General features: G+C 28.1%; 2 protein-coding genes across 2 annotated transcripts in view; one reads left to right on the forward strand and one right to left on the reverse strand.

Moving 5' to 3' along the window:
* Positions 1 to 3,133, reverse strand: part of LOC101508698 (protein CHLOROPLAST IMPORT APPARATUS 2-like) — a 3,604-nt gene extending 471 nt beyond the window's left edge. Inside the window, exons 1-2 of the mRNA XM_004507840.4 lie at positions 1,508 to 3,133; positions 743 to 904 (exon numbers count right to left, since the gene is read on the reverse strand). Coding sequence (XP_004507897.1) covers positions 743 to 904; positions 1,508 to 2,515 — 1,170 coding nt within the window. The 5' untranslated portion in view covers positions 2,516 to 3,133. The remainder of the gene's footprint in view (positions 1 to 742; positions 905 to 1,507) is intronic.
* A 14,591-nt stretch (positions 3,134 to 17,724) lies between these two features.
* LOC101509016 (RNA-binding KH domain-containing protein PEPPER-like) lies at positions 17,725 to 21,319 on the forward strand. The gene is made up of 6 exons (XM_004507841.3): positions 17,725 to 18,124; positions 18,622 to 18,883; positions 19,085 to 19,233; positions 19,425 to 19,679; positions 19,905 to 20,096; positions 20,740 to 21,319. Exons 1-6 carry the CDS (start codon positions 17,846 to 17,848, stop codon positions 20,917 to 20,919), a joined length of 1,317 nt encoding a protein of 438 aa, XP_004507898.1. The 5' UTR covers positions 17,725 to 17,845; the 3' UTR covers positions 20,920 to 21,319.
* The last annotated feature ends 1,753 nt before the right edge of the window (positions 21,320 to 23,072 follow it).

A 23,072-nucleotide genomic window follows, 5' to 3' on the forward strand; every position in this document is an offset into this window, starting at 1 on the left:
TATATATATATATATATATATATATATATATATTCAATCACATCTTAATATATAGATATTTATGTAAATATTTTAAAAATTAATAAAATTTGATTAATTACATAGATAATGAAAATTTCTATAGTAAGTGCATAATAATTAAAAAAATTATTTATTACTCCAAACTTTTTCGCCCTTATCTTTTTTTGTTTTTTCAAATCCTTTTTCGTGCAATTAAGGTGTTTTGTGTGAAAATTACAAACTTCTTTTTACTTGTTGCGGTTGAGGCAAATTTATCTAATAACGGTTAGATTAGAATAATAATATCCAATTAGGACAAAATGAAAGACAAAACATGATGATGTATATGAAATTAGACAAAAACAACATCTTCGTTTTTCATTAGTAATAATATAATCAGAAAACAATCTAAGTAGAATATTTTGATATAGAGATAAAAAGTAAAAAACAAGCATTAAGAGCTGTTGATAAATGATTATTTTAGCAAAAAATACAAAGAAAGCCTAAACATTGCAGTAGCTAAACTAAAGGAAGATCCTCAAAAGTTGGACAAAAAGTGACCAACCACCACAACGGGGTCCACTCTCCATAACAAAAAGAAATGCACATTATCCAATTATCATAACCATATCATAAACTAGATTTCACTGACACATGGCATAAGATAGGAGTAGAGTAGCAGTAGTAGTAGTAGTAAATGAAATTTCTTCAAGTGTCCTCACTCAACTGAACTGAGTCGTACCTTCATTCTTGGCCGTCGATCTGCGTTGACTTTTCTGACCTGATATCTGATCTTCTTAGAGAAGAGACGCGTACGCCGTTTTTCTTTGTAACGTAGCACGCTAGCTTCTCTCACACCTCCAACTCCATTGTCCCACAACAAATCAATTTGTGACAGCCGTGCCTGCCTCCCACAATACCAAAATCAAATTCGGTAATTATCCACTGCACTATTCACTATACTATTAAATCTGTGACTATACAAGTATCTCATTATTTATTTCAAATAATGTCAGAATGTTACCAAACATACATAGGGGGGAAATATCCAATCATTTTACCCAACACAAAAATAATAACATAAAATGAACATCAAGTCTTGGTCCAAACAAGAGATGAAAATGATAGCAGACCACAAATATGTTTTAACTGGGATGACATATTCAAAACCATTAAATATTGTAAGGGAATGTTTCTCTTTTTTCGAAATAAAATTTCTTAACTTGAAAAGTAAAGTAAGAGGAATGGGGCATGACATGCATGAAATACTTTACTATTTCCGTTTCAAAAAGTGTGATTCCTATATCCACGTGACTAAAATGTCACCTGGTAGCTATATTAGTAAAGTCTCCAATCTTTTTTTTTATTTATTGTTTCTCTTTTTTCCAAACAAAAACAGAGTAAAATTAACAATGTTGTTAATATAACGTTCTTCTTTTGCAATAGGAGGGATTAAACAAACAAACAAAAATTAGGTGTTGGATTTTGATTGGGAAGAGAAACATACATTGACGTCATTTCCCGGTGCGTCGGAGATAGGACTGTCGTCAGCGAACGGTGTTCCTTTATCAGACCAAGCATTCCGAACGCCTTCGTAATTCAATTTCAACAACAAACCGGTTTTCCTTTTTGGCAATTCCGTTTCTTTCAACAACTCCTCGTTGTGTTTCTCCACCGTAACAACCTTCTTCTTTTTCTTCTTGTCCGTCACCGGCGCCGCCGATTTCTCACCGACACTGCAAATTTTCGGCGAAATTTTAAGAATATCAACAGCAGGAAAATTCCACCAATTTCCTTCATCAACATGACGAAGAGCTCTCACACCAGTTCTCTGTAAACCTAATCGGAAATCGAATTTCCCGCCAAAACCAATCCATGGATGATGAGAAGAAACGGCGTTAGAATCTTCCTCTTCTTGGACTGTACTTCCCATGATACTATCGATTCCTTGTTCGATTTCTTCGTCGAGAATGGATTCAGTGTCGAAATCAATATCATCGTTCAATTCGAGGGAATTGACCATTGAACTTATCTCTCCGGGACTCTGACAGTGACACGGTTTGACCGGTTTGGGCTCAGACGGGAAATTGGGTCTGTGATTTTGGAGTGGGCCGTGAAGTAAAAAAGATGATGACGTGTCGAAAACTCTGAAAGGTAAAAGAAGTTGTGAGGAATCTGATTCGTACGTTTTTTCTGATGATGGTAGTTTAGTGAATTTATTATTGTTGCTATGATTGGTGTGTGATTTTAGGTTTGGGTTGGAGAATAGGTTCGGGTAAGCTGTTGAAAGGAGTGTTGCGGCTTCGTTGTAGGTTTGGTTGGGTCGTTTTCGAGGGGTTCTTGGTTTTGTGGTGGAGATTGTGAGTGGTGAATTGGTTGATTCTGAGATGGTTGAGGAAGGAGAAGAAGAGGTTTGTGTTTGTGATGTTCGACTCCATGAACATGGTGGAGATTTAACTATATCTAAATCTAGACCGTAGGTTCTTCCCCCTGTTCCACTCAAACACGAAGACATAGTTGTATTCTAATTAGGTAAATTGAACATGTGGAAACAACAAATTGGGATTTGGAAAGGAGAAGGGGCTCAGAAAAAAGGTACAAAGAAAAACCCTAAACCCAGAAAGTACAAGAAATAATTAAAAAAAGAAGTGAGGAAAAAGCCAAGAGTTTTAGTTTAGGAAAAGAAGTTGAAAAGAGAAGAGAGTATAGTAAAATAGAAAGAGAGCATTGCAAAGTGGCAGAAAGAAAAAACTCCGAAATTGGTGTTGGCCGAGAAAGGAAAGTACTAGAAAGAAAGGGAAGGTGGCCAATGAATTGAAGAAGAAAAGAGAAGTGTTAATTATAAGTGAGATGAAGAGAGAGAAAGAGAAGTCACGGATGGGAGAGGAAAGAGAAAAGAGAAAGGTCCGGCTGTAGATATAGGCAAGACTGACACAGAGAGAGAGAGAGAGAGAGGAGGAATAAGGCCACCACCGACTGTGTCACACACACTTGCAGAGAGAGAGGAGGTTTGTTGTTAGTAAGATGAGAATGAGAACGAAGGAAGAGACAGTTTCTGTGCTATTCCGAATGTGGGGACTCCTGCTCTCATTAACCTCTTTTTCAGTTTTTCTTCTCTTTTTTCACCACCTCTTCAATTACTCTACTCTCTCCTTTTACTATTATATCCTTCCTTCCTCCTTTCTCCTTTTTTTCAAATTTCCATTTCACTAAACTCACAACTTCATAAATTCACTAAATTCATTATTATATATACATATATTTTCATCTATTAATTTATTTATAATACATATTTCTACCCATTTTATGCAAGTGGATATTATCAATTAAATGTTTTTGCAAGGCAATTTTAATTATATGTGTTAATATATAAATATAAAATCATTTACATAAATGTTTAATAATTGGAAGTTTAAAGTCGGGCAGTTTAGTAATTGAGCAATGAAAATGTAGAGTTGGCAGGGGCAACAATATCTAAGAGGATAATTTGAGAACATAGGCAATACTGCAAAAAGGTTTTTTAGGATATATGGAAAAGGGTCTTATCTTGATGACGAGGCAGAGTTTGATTGGATAGTTAAGATTTTCAGGGCTTGCGTGGTAAGACATAGCGGTTCATCAGTTTTCACGTGTATGAATGAAAGAGGTGAAATCTTGGACGTGTTATAAGATCAATGATTCCGACCTTTTTGTTCTCTTTCGCAATTTAATCTGTGGCATCTCCACTATATACGTTGCCATTCTTATGTTCAATGACTCCTTATTACCAATTCAAAATCTTTTCTTTTCCCCCTTCCAAGTTTAATCTCAATATTAAACTCACACTGCTTAGTGAATTAATATTTTTGTTCTGTGTCAAAATAATTAAAACATTTAAATAAGTTAAGACGGTTTTGGTGAGGCGGCTGAATTCTCTTTTACTGCAAAAATGTACTCATGTAATTATGTAAGGTGTCACGTGTTCATTGTATGCGGTCACTAATTTAACCATAAGACCAAAAGTATTACAACAGATTAGAAGAGTTAAAATAAAACTAATAAATTTATCACTTTAATTATTCTCTTTCTACTAATTTTTAATGAATAATGAGATAATTAAATATGAAAACATATTAATTTAGTAAAAAAACACAACAATTAAATATAAAAAAAATATATCAACTTATTAAAAAAAATGAAAGATTACTCCACAGAACCTACTCTTTGTCTCTAGTTAAAATTTATTTCTCTAAATAATTTATTGCATATCTAAAATAACGACAATCCCAATTTATATAGAGAATGGGATTGTGCCCAACTATGTGTTGATTTTTTTAATATTATATATAAACAACTGCTACATGGTTCCATCATTTGACCCTTAAAGCGTAATTACTTTTCTATATATTTTTCAGTGTATTAATATTTAACCTTGTTTCGTGTATTTTTTATTGGTTATTCAATCATTCGTGTGTCTTTCACACAGAAAGCAGATTGGTACTACAAGCTATATTAAATTGTTCAATTATAAAGTACATGACTTTATTCCAATCAAATAGTATCATTGTTTAGAATATATAATTCTTTATAAAGTACACGACATTATTGATAATTATAAAATGTTTTTATAAATTATTTTCATAGTAACTTACCTAACATTATAGTTATAGTTACAGAAATAAATTTGTAAGTGAAGTCAACATTAACTATAGAATTCATTTACAAACTTATATTGTGTCTAATTTATATTTAATTTTAGATAAATTAACTAACTAATATATTTTAAAAAAAAAAATAAATTTCTCAGTTATATATATATATATATATATATATATATATATATATATATATATATATATATATCACTTAATTCCCAATCAAATTACAATGCATGTCAAAATAATAAAAAATTTATCATTCTTATGCTATAATTTATTTTTTTCGATTTTTTAAATAACTCAATGGTAGCGTTCAATTCATAATTTTTAAATGATTTTAAACTGTACATTTTACATTTACAAGCCTCGCGTTATAAAAAAAAACTACAACGGCGATATTTATTATTTAAACGCAAAATGTCTAAAAGTATGAAGCAAACTTTATTCACAAAACCAACAACTCAAGGGCCCGTGTCATACATACTGATTCAAAACCATATATATAAATTTTGAAAAATAAAATAAAATGATTTTTCTGAGTAAAAATGTGCAAATAAAAAATCTTTTAATAACATATAGTAAGTTATTTTAATTTTATTTTTGTTGATTTTCGATAAATTAAAGTGATAGCTAATTACAAATAAGAAGCTAAAAAAGTATATATCTTGGTAAAAAATCTTGAACCAAACATTGGTGAGAATACTTTTAGTTTCTAAATCTGAGTACGGATTTGGGATGTTCATCAAACATTGTGATTGTTCTTTTGGCAATGTCTACGCTAAAGCGTATTGTAATTAAATTTAACTCTTAGATTGTGTAACTTTATCGTATGTTATGGCGCTATAAAAAAATACATGTGACATGCTACATTACAAAAAAAACTCTTAAATTGAATCATTTACATTAAATATGTCTCCAGATAATTAATTATTTAATTGATCAAATAAGTTTATGTATCATTTGATGTAACTTATTATCTCAATTATTATTATTTAATTTATTTTTTTTCATTTATCTCCCGTCAATGACTAGAGTCGGCCCAAAGGAGAGTTATGTAAAGCCCTTACTTTAAGCTTCGCCAAAAAATAATATTTTATTTCAATTTTTATAGATTCTATAATATATTTTAAAAACTCTTTATTTTCCAACAACTGTGTAGACAACTCAGAATTTTTTAATTTTCAATCCCATGATTTTTGCCAAGTAATATTTTTTATAGTTATTAAATAAAATATTAATAATTTATTTATTAATTTTTGAATTTTTTTTATAATTTCATTTTAGGTCTAATAATGTATTGGGTCCAACTTGTCAATTACTTAAGTCAAAAATTGTAATAGATATTTGTATCATTAACTTATGAACAATCATACAATTTACACCCCAAAAATCCATGCTATAAAACCTTAAGAATGAAAAGGTGGAGAAGGAAGGCAAAACACGTAAGATCATGTCACGTAGCTCATTAGAATCAACTGAGGAGTGAACCCCGATCACAAACATCATTGCATTCTGTTGGGAATGATGATGCCTTTAATGAAAAATTCATTGGAAATAATGATGACATTTATGAGAGCTAGTGTTGTTATGAATTGAAAAAATCGAGAAGTCCCACATTGGAGGGATACCACACACTAGTAGGGTATATAAGGTGGAGGTAATGAACTTGAGAAGGGTCCCAAGGGGCACTCCAATTTTGTGAAGGAGGGAGAACGCAAGCAATATTGACCACCACACACGCACGCGCCGCCGTCCGACTTGGCTTTGTCTTTGGCTTATTTTTGCCTGAAAATTAATTAATCATTTTTTAATTAACTGATTGCTTGTGTTCTATCTCTAATTGAAACGTTAATTACGTAACTGCCCTCCACCTAGTCATATTTGATCTAGTCTTCCTCCCTGAATTCGTGCGTCTGTTTTGCCCGGTCAAAACCCTAATCTTTAGTCTCACGTTTCCTTGCTGTTTGGTCAAAAGTCAGAGTCAAATTCTTGAGTTTGGGGCGCACGTTTTGGGGCTTGGAGCGCACGTTTCTGAGAGCACTACTTGGAGCGCACGTTCTGGTGATCCATGGATTTCTCAGATCCAGTTGCGAATTTCCTCTATAAATAGAGGGTTCTCCCCAGTTGGAAAATCACACCAAAAGCTCTCCGTATCTGAGGCTTTTCTCTCTTCTCCCCCTTCATACTGCTTCATCTCTTTCTTCTCTTTCGAGTGGTCATTGTGCCATATTACGAGTGTTAGTCGTAAGACTGCCATATTGAGGGTGTAATTTTAGAACGATTTTCTATAGTGCAGTAGAACTCCGATACAGAGTATTTGAGCTGTTTTATCCTGGGGACTTCGTGGTTGATAGTCTGTCTTGCACAATTTTGGGCAGTGCCTCGAAGCGTCTTAAAGAAAGCGATCTAGTCCGCGACTCAACCCAATAATATTTTCGGTGGCATAAACTGTTTTCAAATGTTTTCGAATTTCAAAAACAACACATTCTCTATTGTGACTCTTGTGAGCCCCATTGTCAAATCTTTGAGTTGCACGTAGGCTCGATGACCTCCAATAACCATTTTCAATTAGCCCTAGAAAACATTTTGAGGCAAGGTGTATACAAAAGACTAGGAATTGGAACAGAGGTCTAGTTTACATATTACATGTTAAAATTTAATGCAACCACTAATAAATGTTATTCACGGCGGACTATGTATCATAACGGTCCACCATCAACATTGCAATATGGATGGATTCAATTTTTAGTTGGTTTAACAATGTTGAGTTTATGAGGAAGTATTAGTGTTGTTCAATTCTTGTATAACAATCTCGAGGAGGAACAATGATCCTTAAATAGCAAGCTAAATAAGTATCAAATTGATCGTATGTTAGTATTATAGTCGTAAAAAGTTATTTAAATTAACTTGTGGAGATGACCATCATAAGGTGCTTGGGGTGAGTTGAAGTGACAATGAAATTGTGAGTTTAACTCTTTTTTTTAACAAAAAATAACAACTAACTATATTGTCTAATTAAAAAAATAATAATTTGTAGAGATACTTCATAGACAGATATGATGATGTCAAGTGCTCTAATCAATAGACTTTTAATAAATAAAATTTTAAAATTGATTTGTTATTTCATATTTGAAATTATTTTTTTATGAAGAGAAAGAAACAAAATAATAAGATAAAGAAAACAAATTTCGATTTCTATATGTGTTTCTTTATACGATCAATCAAGCACGGGAATTATTTTTGGATATAAACATGCACAGATGCACTTGAGTTTTAATTGGTGGGTGAAAATGATCATTTTATTTAAATATACAATTGTTGACAGGTAATAAATGCTTCACTTTTTGTTTGTGTCTCATAACCGAATGTCCTTTTCTAGTAAGATACTTAGACAAAATATCCGATTGCACATTCCAAGTTGAAACTTAAATTAATATTTCAGATATATATATAGATAAAAAAATAAAAATAAAAAGATATACTTTTTCTGATAAAAAAACCTAAAAAGTTATGTTTATTTTATATTTTATATATTGAATCCTGTATTATTTTACAATATGGACAAATAATAAAGGAAACTTTTTACATGCACAATATTTTCTGGTATATACTCAAATATTTTTTGTGTATTATATTTAGTTTCAACCCATCAATTATTCAAAGAGATTCAAATAAATGTACTTAATATGTTAATTTTTTCTGTTTTTTTCAATAAAAATAACAAAATTACAAAATTTTATTAACTTTTTTAAAAAAGAAAAACATTATACTAAAATTAATTTGATTTCGTTTGATACAAATTTTTACTTTAAATATTATTTGCATGTTATAGGACAATTAGAACATTATATTACTTTTTTTATTATTTCTTTTTATAAATAAACATTAAACATTACACTGTTTTAACTGAATGTGTATTTGTTTAAAAAGACATATAGAATCCAATAAATTAAATAAAAAATAAAGTTAATTGAAGTGTCTCCTCATGTGATAAAGTGGTGAGTGATATTTGGAATTGGCAGTACCTTATCATCATAGGTGAGTGACTTGGGCCATTGGATTTGGATAAACTATCCTGGCAGAGGGATTATTATTATTATTATATGTAAGGTAGAAATTTCATCAAAACATGTGACTCTGTGGTGGCAGGTAGGTTTCGATTATTTGTGCTTCGTGTTATCAAAATATTATCTTCGTGTTATATGAGTTTTTTAACGAGTGGAATGTAGCAAGCCACGGTTTCATATATAATCTCATTTTGTTTTTTTAGATTTCAATTAATTGAGTTATCTTACAATACAGTATTGTTATTATTTTTCTCTATATTTTAAATTCAGGTCAATGGAATCAATATCGTCTTAAATCTTAGTAATATGTGATTATTACAAAATGATATATAGTATTATATAAAATAAATTTCATTTTATTTTCTTAAATATAACATTAATTATTTTATTTCTAATTTTTTAAATTAAAATTATATTAATCATTTTCAAATTATTATATGTGGTTGTGTATTTATAGATGTTAATAGCCGATAGTTAAAGAAGTTAGTCATGTAAATTTTTTATACTTATTTATTTATTGGTTTTCTTAAGAGATTAATTAATCTATTTTGTTATTGTAAAACATTTTACAAATATGATAAATTATAATCACCTATGTATATAATTTTATAAATTATTATAGTTAAAATTAAATATTTTTATTATTCAACGATCTTGATTGAGATACGATGTAAAAAAAACATATATACACACAATAAGTATAATAAATTAATGTAGAAAAAGAATTTTTTAAACCAATTGGACACATACCCAATTAAGTAAAAAGATTTTTTTAATGTTTTGAAGATTAAAATCGCTTTATAAGTTTTAATTACACGGGTGCACCAAATGAAGTATCTTTGGTGTCACAAATGACAATATAAGGCAGCAAGCTAGTTGATCAACAAACCATATAGTTACGAAAAATAGCACACATTGGGGACCATATATTCCATCATTCATACGCATGGACAGCCTTTACTTTTCCTTTTTTGTCATATGAATGAATATATCTAAAATCACTTAGGAAATATTGGGAAGATCTTGTAAAAAAAATATCTCTTAAAATGTTTGTAAAAAAAATGTTTCTTACAATGTTAGAATATTGAATTGAATTAGCCGTTCATTCATTTATGGATTGGATTGAGTTGAATAATGAATTATCTATATTTTTTATTTAATGGTTAAGACTTCTATATTATTCCTAAAAAATTGACTCAACCTTAATTTCCTTCAAATATAATGTAACCTAATTTTACGGATTTTTTAGCATCTAATATATATAAAATATTTGTATTGTAATTATACAATTCATCATAAAATAATGAGAATATCAATTAATGAGAATATCAAAATAATAAAATTTATTATAAAATATTTGCATTGTAAGTATTAAAATAACTAAAGTGCAACATCATAAATTAATCAAATAATTTTTATGAATTGGATTATTTAAGTAAAATGAGTTGGATGTAATTTTATATTGTAACCAATTTTTTAAACGGTTTGTTATTTTACATTTAAATCACTCATTTACACGCTATATATTCATCCAACTCACATTATTATTTTTTCATATTGATCCGAATTGGGTTGGCTGAGTTAACTCATGTACAACCCTAAACACATCTCAAGCTTATCTCTCCTTTTGCCTCATTTTGTCTTCATTCATCTTCGGTCATAAGTTTATTTTAGTTCTTCACAAAAATGTTTGACAAATTAGTTTTGGAAAAAAATTATTTTTAATTATCAATGAAAATAAATTGAAATATTTATTTTTCAATCGTCGGGATGGAATTATATGACAATTCTCATGCCATATAATGATTCATGAAAAAAAAAATGGAATTATTGTGAAAATGAAAGAAATTACAATTTAAAAACGAAAACACATAAAAACAAAAAGTAAGAGTAGAAATATCTCATATGAAAATCGTCAAAATATAGTTGTTGATTTAGATATGTTTGTCATTCCTTGTAGCAATTATAAATTGTCAAAAACTATCCTATTATATTTTTGTGAAAAATCTCATAAGAAATTTACGTAAGTCGTTAATGACTTAACGATACACGTCATCATGTTCCGTAGAGTTCAATACCAAATTATGATTTATGAACTAAATATTCTCGATTTATTTTTTATATAAAACTAAAGAAATATCTTTTTTTTATATAAAAACTAGTTTGTGCTGTGTGTTCTTTAAGGAACCAAAATTTCCCTTTACTTTTTTTAACAAGTCCAAACTCCAGCTTGCTACTATATAATGTGTCCCCTCTCAGTGTTGTCGAAATAATTTGTAACTTTCTTAAACAAAGGGTATGTTGAGTAATTTCAGTTGGGCCTTGCTTTTGGGCTCGGAAAATTGGGTTTTCCCACTAATTGGATTGCAATTTTGTTTCGTGTTGGGCTGTCTAAGGTCACAAACCAAAAAATATAATGGAAGCTATACCCTGACCCCCAATTTTATCTATACCCCACAATATTTTAAAAATGCAAAATTTACTCTTAATTGTTTTACTATTTTATCAACTACCAAACAATTAAAAAATTTTGTTACGTAATCTTTTTATGGAAGTTACTGAAAACTCTTTTTATAAAATTTTTAATATAAAAGGTTAATAAAAAAACTTTAACAGAGTTTTCCAGTATAGAAGATTAAAAATGTGTCTATTACAAATTTTTTTTAAAGTTTTTTGGTGTAGAAGTTTAAAAGGTTTAAAAAGTTGTGTATCAGTAAATCCTTTTGTAGCAAAAAATTAGTAAAAAAGTTTTTCGGTACACATCTTAAAAAAAAGAGTTCAAAAATGTATTAAATAAATAACAAAGAAAAAAAATAAAAAAATAAAAATAGCAAAAACTTAAACTTAAAAAAAAAAAATTATTTTCGATAATGAGTTGTATTTTAGAAAATGTAAAAAAACAAAATATTTGATAGTTCCAAAAAACTTCAAATAAATTTTCTGAATTGTAATTTCTATATCAGAAAACTTAAAAAAAGTTGTTCTAAAAAAAATTAATACTCACTTGTGTATTAGAAAACTGAAATGATAGGAGAATGAAAAAAAAGCAAGTTTTAATATTTATACAAATACATATATATCATTTTATTGCATTTATGAAGGTGGAATTAAAATTTGAGGGGTATATCATATATCTTCCAATTATAATTTATACTCGATGTGCTTGTTGATAAAAAAATAAAAAATAAAATAAAAGAAAATAAAAATTAAACTCCGTATAACATCCCACAATTTTACAAAAATCGTATTATGTTATTTTAAATTTTAATTACTTTTTGTATTTTTTACATTTTTGTCCAATTTTAAAGCTAAACCATTATTCGACTCTTACTAAAAATAATTTTTTTTATAGAAATTTTAGGAGTAAGATGTGTCTGAAAAATAACTAATCAGAAATCATTTTCACAAAATTTCTCTCGAAAAATATATATTTAAATATGAGAAATAAAAAAAGAGAAGACCACACTAAAAACCTCTTTAAAACATTTTTGACTTTAGATATTTTAAAATTCAAATTTAGAATTCAATTTAAAAATGAATTAAAAAATTAAAATTTGTTTCATAATCTAATTTTTTTAAGAAAGATTTAGGAATGACATAATGAAAAAAATTGCTTGGTAACCTATTTTTTAAAAGAGAATAAATCAAGTCTATTTGCTAATCTAATTTTTAAAAATTATTATTAAAACTTCTATATCAATTATCACAAGAAGTAGTGTCACATAAAAATATTGAAACATCAGTACATAATTAAAATATATCACATTAGTACATAATTAAAATATTTAAGATCCCTTTCCAGAGGATGACTATTCTTAATGTAGTAAGGCATCGTATCCGCAAGTCAATGTTTTTTTTTAGAGATTAATTTTTATACATTGACATTGTAATTTTTTTTTTACATAGTTGACTAATTATATAAGTGATTTTATAAATAATTATAATAAATATTAAATATTATTAATAACTTAATAGTTGTGATTGATTATTCTTACATTATATGTAAATTAAATTTTTTTTAAATAAATATCAGTCGACTAATATCTAGACAAAAAAAGAAGTTATCAAATAAACAAATAAAAGGAAAAAGTAACGTTGGTAAAAAATATGTGCAACACATTGGGCAGCATCTAGTGTCTTGCAACAAATAATAAGTAATAATAGAGTTGCATTTATTTATATTTATGCAATTAATGAAAATTAATTTTCTATGTCTTTTTATTTTAAACTTTGAATAAAATAAAATAGAAGGCAAAATTGAAACAGAAAATATGGTTTACCTCTTTTGGTTTTAAAAACAAGAAAATTAAAAACAATTTTAGAAAACAATTTGCAAAACATTAGAACCAATCAATTTTTATTTTATTTTTTAATTTTTAATTTTTTTTTTGTGAAAACTAAAGCAAACATGTCCTCATTTTCTCCAAGACATGCAAGTTTGTTTTAGGGTTGTAGTTGGGCCAACTGGTCTATATTAATGGTGGTACATACGAGAATTGATTACTCTTATAAATAACATTTATCTAATTCTCTTTGCTTGTTTTATGATCACTTACTTGGGTACATTGCTGTTAATTAGGTTCATTAATTAGAATTTATGGTATTTTAGTTTAATTAAATTTTACATCAATAATTTAATTAGATTTTTGAATCAATCATATTACTAAATTTTATATAACTTTTTTTTTTTTCAATTTTTGTCAATAACTTTCGAGATTTTTCTTTTGATTGATTGATTTATATATTTAAATTATGTATTGAAAGTTGTTGTGGTATATACACTTGATTCTTGATATTCATTCACAAATCAACTATTTATCATGAAATAAATATTATTTTCAACGTTGAAATAAATTTCCGTAGTCCTTTAGAAAATAAATTTGTTGCCTCTTACCAAAAAAAGTTAAAAATTATAGTTATAAATTTGTTGACATTTTCAAATTAACTTGTAAGAAAGTTGGAGCAATTTGAAATAGATGTGATGGCGGTCAAAATAACCTTGTTTATAAATCAGACACAATATTATACCACGTTATGTCCCATCTATGTTCTAGACACGCATAATCCGAAGATGTTCTTCTTTATTACCATACATGTTATTAAATTATCTTTTTATAAATACTTCCGTATTTATCATCTTTACACTTGAACAAACATCAAACGATAAACTGTTCTATTGTGATTTTTGGTATCTCCATGCATCACTATGTTCTCTAAATGGTGACTTGGTGAGGAGGACGTGGTTACTGGCGAATCTAAGCATATATAATTTTTATGAGCATGTCAAATATATAAAGACAAAATTACATATATTTTTAAAATAATATATTCAATTTAAGCAGTGAGCAAAAAAAAAATCATAATAATGTTAATTCATATAAAATGTAAATTAAAATCACAATTAAGAAAAAAAAACTATTTAGAAAATATCTCGACGACTGTTTAAAGTGTCATATGTATACGTTTTAAATTTATAATAATCAATGTCTTTTCAATATAAACAAAACTATTTATAAAAAAATAATCATTAATTTTATTAACGAATCATGTTTTTTCAATGTAAACCAAACTATTTATAAGAAATTTATCATTAACTTTATTAATGAGTCATATTTTGACATTTTTTATTGTTAAAAATGTTTTGTTTGAAAATGCAATAAAAATTAAAAATGTCAAAATAATATGAATAAATATATTTATCAAGTAAAAATTGTTTTACTTTTTTTGTCTCTTTTAATTTTTTATCGATAAATTTAGTTGAAGTAATTAAATATATAAATTTATATACTTATTTGTTACAAAAACAATATTGTTTGGGGGTAAGCAAAGGTAACCAATTGCCAGCTTAGCCTCTGGACGTGGTGAATTTGGTTTTGAAAGTTTTACTTAGTGCTTGTATTCCTACCCATTCATTTCATACAAATTATCTATTTTTCATCCTTCTTTTTTTTTTTAAATAATTTTGTTTTACCTTACTAAATTCAATTTAAGTTCTAGAAAACTTTTAAAAAAACTTCAGAATATATATATATATTTTTTTAAATTGAACTTTGTACTAGATTTTTTTTTTCTTTAAATTTTCTAATACACAAAATTTATTTAATTTTTTATTTTGAAAAAACACGCATTTCGAATAAAACAATACAATTTCAAGCAAGTTTAAGAAGAAAGAAAAAACACCTATCTCTCTTCTTTATTTACTTTCCTGTCCATCCTTTTTCTTCTAACGATAGACGAACATCATAAACATTCTTATTTTTTGCTTTTTTATTATTTTCCTTTTTGTGTCATGATCATTTGTTTTCCTAAACCTAATTATTATTAGCTACGATGTTTCATCTTTAGGATTTGTGATGATTAAATGTTGCATTTTTAAGGATTTTGTAATGGTAAAAAATTATTTTTTATTTTTGTTGTTCAAAGTTTCAATTTAAGGGTTGTGAAGGTAAAATGTTGTATTTTATTTATTTATGATGGTTAAAGGTAGCATTTTTAAAGTTTATCGTGATTCAAATCTGCATTTTTCTTTTTTTCAAACGAGGAGAAGTTGACATTTGAAATCCCGATTGCCTTTTGATTCTTTATATTTGTTTTCATAATTTATTTTGGCTTTATGATATGATCATTCCATGTATTTTATTCATTTTTTGTTATTTATCGCAATTTTAAATTATAATTTTGTTTTTTTATAAGAAAAATATGTATGTGTTATTTTTACTTTGTGTTGAGCAAATAAATCCAACTACAGATATGAAAGACTAAAAGAAGCACCCGCGTAATGTTGTGAAGATTTGATATGATAATTAACATGAATCTTATAGATATATTATAGTGAACATTGTTTTCGATATAGTTTTTCCTGCTTGTATATAAGACAACAAATTTATATAATATATATCCTTTTATTTATTTATTTATATTATACTTTTTTATTCTTAATTGTTTTATATATCAGATGTACTGGATAATATAGAGACTCCTAATGCTATAAAATATCATGCTTATGATCTCCTCAGTTTAAAATTTTCTAACTCTTAATTCAAAAGCGTTTCAATTTTTTTATTGTTCTAAGGTTTTGTAAGTTTCTTTTATTTTATATTTAGTTATTGGTTTGATAAGATGAAATTTAGCCTATTCAATCACCAATTATGTGTCTTTGATTTCACTTTTTTTTTTTTCATATCAACTTCCATCGGTTATTTTTATTTTTTACTTTCTTTTTTGACAAAAAAATATGTTATATATATATTTTTTTCTTATATCTGTTATAAAAAATCCGTTATTTTATATGTTTACTGTGCTTATTCATATTATGTTGCTTTGTTGAATGTTGATTTTTTTCTAACAAGCTATTTCCAATTTTGAAAATGGGGAATGAGATTCCTATTTCACAACTTGTACACAAAATTGGAAAGTATAAGGCTTGAGTATCCATGCTTGAAGGTTAGAGTCATTTGAATGTCTTTTATCTTAAGACATTGACAAATTTGGTTTGCACCTAGATCACTATGTTTTGCTCTTTATTTGTTTATATAAAGAAGTTGGTGAAATAGTCGGGCTAATTAGGAAAAACATAAAATAGAGAATTACAAAATTAGTTGGGGATGAAAAATAATAAGTTTAATTGCAGTTTTGGTTCTTCTATTTTATCTGAATTGTAAAAGTAGTCTCTTATTTTATTTCTCCTCAGTTTTGGTCCTCAAATATAATTTTAGTCCAAAATTTGATAAAATTTAATTTTTTTGCGTTTATTTAAGTCACATTATGCCTCAATATCTCATAGTGCAACAATTGTACATGAAATCTATGATTATAAATAGTGTGGTGTGACTTAAAAAAATGAAACTTCATCAAGTTTTGGACCAAAATTCTATTTAAGGATCAAAACTGAGAGACTACTTTTGCGATTCAGTTAAAATAAAATGACCAAGACTTCAATTAAGCCAAAATAATATGTGATGTAAATTTCTTATGTGCATTTTTTTTTACTGTCTTTTGGGATTTTTGAGTCATATAAACATAGTTTCAATTTAGCTATTTTATTTTATTCTATTTATTTATCATTTATTATTTTTGGTGTCTATAATTTACTTCATATATACATGTTTATTCTTCTCTTATGACATTTAAGATATATAGAAGATGGATGATACTTTCATATTGCTCCATTTAATTCTCTGTGATATGAGAAGAAATATATATTCTATTACATGCCCAAAGTTTGTTTCTAAGTGGTATTCTACAAACTTGCTTTCTCTACAAATTCAATCCTTCAAATGGTTTTTTTCCCCATGCAATTTGATTATTTGCTTTTGCATTTATATTTGGGTGAAAGAAGTATTCAGGAATGAGAGAAAGAGAATTCATTAATAAAATATCACTAAATAGACTCGAATAATACAAAATGCAAGAAACAACAAAAAAAAGAACGTAAAAGATTAAAGAAAATTTGTTACTTTTTATTCAATAAATAAAGGAAGACAATTTACTTATGTAAATTGTGAGGGTAAACTCAACACGTTATAAGCCGCAAAATTATTAGACGGAATTTTTTTTAAATTTAATAAATAAATTATTAATATTTTATTTAATAATTATAAAAATTTTATTTAACAGAATTAATAGTATTTTTAAATTTATTTATTTTTTATTTTAAAAAATAAAATAAAATAAAACATTTGAACTATACTAAATTAAGAAACTTACAACATAACAATCTAAATTAGTTTAGATCATATTTTGTAGCTAGCGATTATCTTTCCAATATTAACGGTGACAATTACCACCATGGAAATACAATAAAAAAAAATTAATAAATACTTGTACAGGTATAATTCAATTTAATGATAATTTATGAGAGAAGTAACAAATTTTTGAACATGAATCAGAAGTAGATAAAATGCAACATTTGATTTGGTTAGAATGTATTATTTAATTAATTATAACTATAATCGATTTGATTCAAATATAATTTCTACTAATTATGTATATGACCTGGTTGATCCGACCCGTATATGTAATTACGTAAACATCGTATTGCTGGCGTGGTGCTGTAGTCACAGTGTTAAGTTTTAAGGTTATTTCGATTTCAAAGCTTCGTAACAATAACCGAACCTCTGTTAACCCTTTAGGTCGGAAACTATGGCCACGGCGGAGCCAATTCAGAACGGAACTTTATTATCACAACCACTCTCCGATACAATTTCCGACGCCGCCGTCAACACCACGACGGAGGAACCAGATTCCACAGAGAAGAGATGGCCTGGTTGGCCTGGTCACTGCGTTTTCCGACTAATCGTGCCGGTTGTCAAAGTTGGTATCATCATCGGACGCAAAGGGGAACTCATCAAAAAGACTTGCGAAGAAACTCGTGCTCGCATTCGTGTTCTTGATGCTCCAATCGGAACAGCTGATCGAGTCGTAAGTATTCTCTTTCATCACCGTCTTTTTTAGGGTTTTTTTTTTTTCTTTCATTTTTCCCTTTTGCTATGGTAATATTAATCTCACTGCCATAAGTTATTACCGGTTTTATTTTATTATTTTACTTTTATTTAAATCTTATGTTATCGCTAGTGTTGTCATTTGATTTTCAGTTTGCTAAATAAAAACTTCGTTTTTTATTTTTTGTTAAATTCATTTCTATTAGGTTTAGTGGAGTTTCTGTGTAGTATTATATGAATGGATGCTTTATTGGTACAGAATGCTGTTGAATTTCCTTTGTAATATATAGTTTGCACCTTTCATTGTAGATGGGAAATTGATAAGGTTAATATGTAGTTTTAGTTTAGTTGGTCTGGTTAGGTCTGATGATGATCACATCACTGACTTTTTCAAATGATTTTACTTTGATGAGTATATTATTATTTTTTGGATCTCTTTTGATTAAATTTGGAAAGTGGCTTAAAATTTGATTTTAGGTACTTGTATCGGGGAAGGAAGATCCGGAGGCACCTCTTTCCCCTGCAATGGATGCTGTAATAAGGGTATTCAAACGTGTTTCCGGGTTATCTGAAACTGATGATGACAGTAATAAAACATTAGGAGCTGCAGGGGCTGCATTTTGTTCCATTCGTTTATTGGTGGCCTCAACGCAAGCTATCAATCTGATAGGAAAGCAGGGCTCATCGATTAAATCTATACAGGAAAACACTGGTGCTACTGTTAGAGTATTGTCTGGAGGTATGCTTGCTGCCATTTTTTCCTCTACTTGCTCATAGCAACTATTAACTGTGTTTTTTTCTCTTTATATCAACTATGAACTCAATACAGGAAAGGGCATTTTGGTGCCGTTTTAGCTGCATAGATTTGATTGTTATTTGTACTTCATTTCTTTGGTTCAATGATGCAAGAGGTACTGATGAAAAACCATTTTCCTGACAGACGAGCTTCCATCTTATGCTGGTGCCGATGAGAGGATTGTGGAACTGCAGGGAGAAACCTTGAAGGTCCTTAAGGCTCTGGAAGCAGTAGTTGGGCACCTGAGGAAGTTTTTGGTTGATCATAGTGTTATTCCCCTATTTGAGAAGACTGTAAGTTTGATATTTTCCTAATTTTTAATTAAGCTAACACGATACCAGTGTATATTTTGTATGTTAAACTGCTACTTTATTCGTTGATGTGTGTTGAATGTCATCCAAGAAAATGTGAAAGCCATCTTTTCTGATTATATCGTACTTGTTCTTGACACTAAGATATGCAATTCGTTTGTTTTTTGTTTAAGTGCAATGCAACAGTCTCCCAAGACCGGCAGACAGATGCCTGGGCTGACAAACCATCAATGCATAGTGCTTCACAACCTAGCAGTGTTGCTGATATTCCCCTTACAACCAAAAGGGATTCTTTCTTTGCTGATCGTGAAAGCCAATTGGATTCATTGCTCTCTTCCTCGACAATGTCACTATATGGACAAGATTCTTCAATTTCTGGTCTTCGTTCTTCCGCATTTAATCGTGGCAGTGCTTCCATTGTTACTACGGTAAGCACTAAGCAGTTTTAACTTTCAAGCACTAATTTTTTATTTGTGTTCCGTTTTATATGAGTATTTCCTTGTTGACAAATATCACTGTACTTTTACCAACTGTTTAAAAACTAATAATGTATTATCTACTAAGTGTTTATGCAAGGCATTTTACTAGTTTTACTTCATGCGGTCCAAATTTTAAGCACCGTTATTCATGTCAATTTGTCGTTCTCCTATCAGGTAATACAAACAATGCAAATACCACTGTCCTATGCAGAGGACATAATTGGTATTCAAGGGACTAATATTGATTACATTCGTCGCACTAGTGGAGCCATATTGACTGTCCAGGAGAGCAGGGTACCTGATGAAATCATTGTGGAAATAAAAGGCACCTCATCTCAAGTTCAAACAGCACAACAATTGATTCAGGTTTGAGACTTGGGCCTATGAAAAGAAAGTTACATTTTTCTGGTCATGCACTCCTGTTACTTTTTTTCTTTCTATTGATAGTGAGATATGCATCAGCATATGTGCATGCCTGGATGGGTAATTGCTTTTTAATCAAGTGTTAACGTATACACAACTCTTAATCCATGATCTTTTGTTTTTTGGATACATATAGCCAGTATTTTGGATGTGCATTTCTTAGTGTTTTCCTCACTACACCTGAATAAACTTATCCTTTAGAAATTTTCTCTGGCTGATGAATTGGACTAACTTTTCAAAGGTAAGATTTATTCAATTAGGAAATATATAGTCATTCACCGGACATATCAAGAAAAAGATGTGAGAATTGTCTTTTTCCGAGTTTTTGTTAAATTAATTTATTATAAGATGATTTTATTATATTTGTCAGTATCTATGTTCGCTGTTTTACTTATCAATTAAGTAATACAAGTTTGGCACAAGTATGACTGATTTATTTCTTACTTTTCACACCTATATTAAAACACCGATTCTTTATATCATACTGGCATTTGACTGGGTTCTTATCATCAAGGAATTAGTTCATGTTGGATGAATAGATTCTCAATTATGCTATTGCTGATCGAAATGTCTTTCTCTGTTACAGGAAGTTATAAGCAATCACAACGAAGCTATGGCTACTAGTTACAGCAGGTTAGATACAGGTCTGAGATCTTCTTACTCTCAATTGGGCAGTTCATCCTATCCCTCGTCTTCCTTGGCCTCACAACCCTACAATGGGTATGGATCTTCCGGTCTAGGGGACTATAGTACTTTCAGACTTTAAATTGGTCTTTTCTGGGAACACCATCTTGAGCCAGATTGTCCCAGTTGAGTCTGATTGGAGAGGATTAATGCTGGAATCAATGTATTATGGAGCAACAATAACATCTTTTCTGTTATCTGATATCATCATTTGACAGTGTAATTTTAGACGTGGCAGAGAGTTGAGTAGTGCAATAGAAAGTGTAATGAAATATTGTTATTAACCATTTTCTGGATGTTCAGTTTCGTAGTGTAAATCTGCATGGCTTTAAAGCTTAACCATAGGATTTATAGTGGCTTTGGAACTATATTTTATATCTGTTTGTTTTTAAGTTTGCACTGCCAACTACTATTGTCACTATCATTACGATGACAATTGGATTGAAACATGATGGTATATGAAAAATGATTCTTGTGGGTAAGTTCGTAAGGGTTCAGATTCAACATAGTAATTGTCCATTAAAATTTGAGTTTGGTTATTATGATGTTTAAGTTGATTGGTATTTGATTAAATAAAAAAGAAACTTGATTGGGATCCACATAATATATTTATTATTCAACATAATATATTTATTATTATTTTTTGATTTATAAATAAAATGGTATAATTACCACTAAAAACTGTGAGGTTTTAGGTTTAAATTTAGAACATAACTTTCAATCTAGCAATATTAATATTTTTATATATCTTAAAAATGTATATATATATATATATATATATATATATATATTATATTTTGGATTGAGTTAAAAATTACATTGTCATTTTAACAATATTTTCAGTTCTTTGAAATTGATTTTGGTAATAAACTAATTTATTTCACTAATATTAACAAATATATTAAAGAAAAACACTGATTTGAAATTTAAAATATTAACCATGTATCAAATAGATGGTGAGATGAAAATACATTTTTAGACTTTCATGTTTAACTTAATTTTTGTTTAGGTTTTCAAGTGTTTTTTTTTTATTCGGTATTTTAAGTTATTTTTGATTTGCATAATTATCTTTTAAGTTATATTAAATTACGCATACACTATTTTAAGTATGAAAATTTTCTCGAATGATTGTTATGAAATGTTAAGATTTAATGGAAATATCGTAACAAATTATCTGTCTAACCTTCTCTATACACGTGAAGAAAATCAAAAATATTGATTATATAGATATATCTTTATTACCTTGTTTTTAAGGTTGTACATGTATTTAAATTGTTGTAGAAAAATTTAAGAAATATAGACAATTTATAAGATTTGATGAATATTTTCTGAAAAATTAGTATAAAAGACATATTATTGTAGCATTTGGTAGAATTTTTAAAAATAAAAACCTTTTACTTGAACTTATTATTGTCAAAATAGAAATAAATAATTAATGGTAAAAATAAAATATAATTTAAAAAATTAAATCTAAATAAAATAATCTTAAAAATCTAATTAGAAATTGAGTTAAATTTAAAACACTATATATATTTTTGCCGAATTTAATAAGTATCACATATAAAATATTTAAGTCTCCATTTGACCACAAACTACATGTACATAGTACATAAGGGATATGTTTCAGACATGAGCAAAAACTCTATAATGTCTGTTTATCACTTGACACTTGCGGACACCGTGTTAGTCCAAATGGTTAGATCTTCCACTCACATATGCATTGACATGGATAAAGTTTGTCCTATGATCCAATTAGGAAGTATTCAACTTAGATCCTGGATGGACCTGCATTCTGATCCCGTGGCTAAGAGCTTCACATTGGTGGATAATATCTAAGTAACTTTATCAATGTTGTTTGAATTTTAAAGTTTTCTATGACTTTGGTTAGTCTTGGATCCAATCAAACCACCTTAGTTTTTTTATACAAAAAATCTTACTGAGTTTAAATTAACAATTTAACGTATCATTTAAAACGTCTAAAGTCAAACCGAAATTTTTACACTCTTTTTAATCATTATTATAAAATAAAAATAGTAAATTTAGATCATCACGATTTTAATATCTTTCCGTCAAACACTTATATTTTTTTTAATTTTATTTTTTATTTTTAATTTATTTTCCGTTGGATCCAAAGTTTACGTAATATAAATCATATGTATGTAAAGTTTAACACATATATAAAATTATTTGATATATTTTTTTAAAAAAATTTAAATAATTTAAAATTTATTTAAA

This window comes from Cicer arietinum, chromosome 7 (assembly GCF_000331145.2).
Source record: "Cicer arietinum cultivar CDC Frontier isolate Library 1 chromosome 7, Cicar.CDCFrontier_v2.0, whole genome shotgun sequence".
Classification (NCBI taxonomy): domain Eukaryota; kingdom Viridiplantae; phylum Streptophyta; class Magnoliopsida; order Fabales; family Fabaceae; genus Cicer; species Cicer arietinum.

Excerpts from the sequence above, each read along its gene's own strand:
- LOC101509016 (XM_004507841.3), top strand. The coding sequence starts at position 17,846 with ATGGCCACGGCGGAGCCAATTCAGAACGGAACTTTATTATCACAACCA. Across the intron at positions 18,125-18,621 it reads TCGGAACAGCTGATCGAGTC|GTACTTGTATCGGGGAAGGA; the intron begins GTAAGTATTCTC and ends ATTTGATTTTAG. Across the intron at positions 19,680-19,904 it reads GTGCTTCCATTGTTACTACG|GTAATACAAACAATGCAAAT; the intron begins GTAAGCACTAAG and ends TTCTCCTATCAG.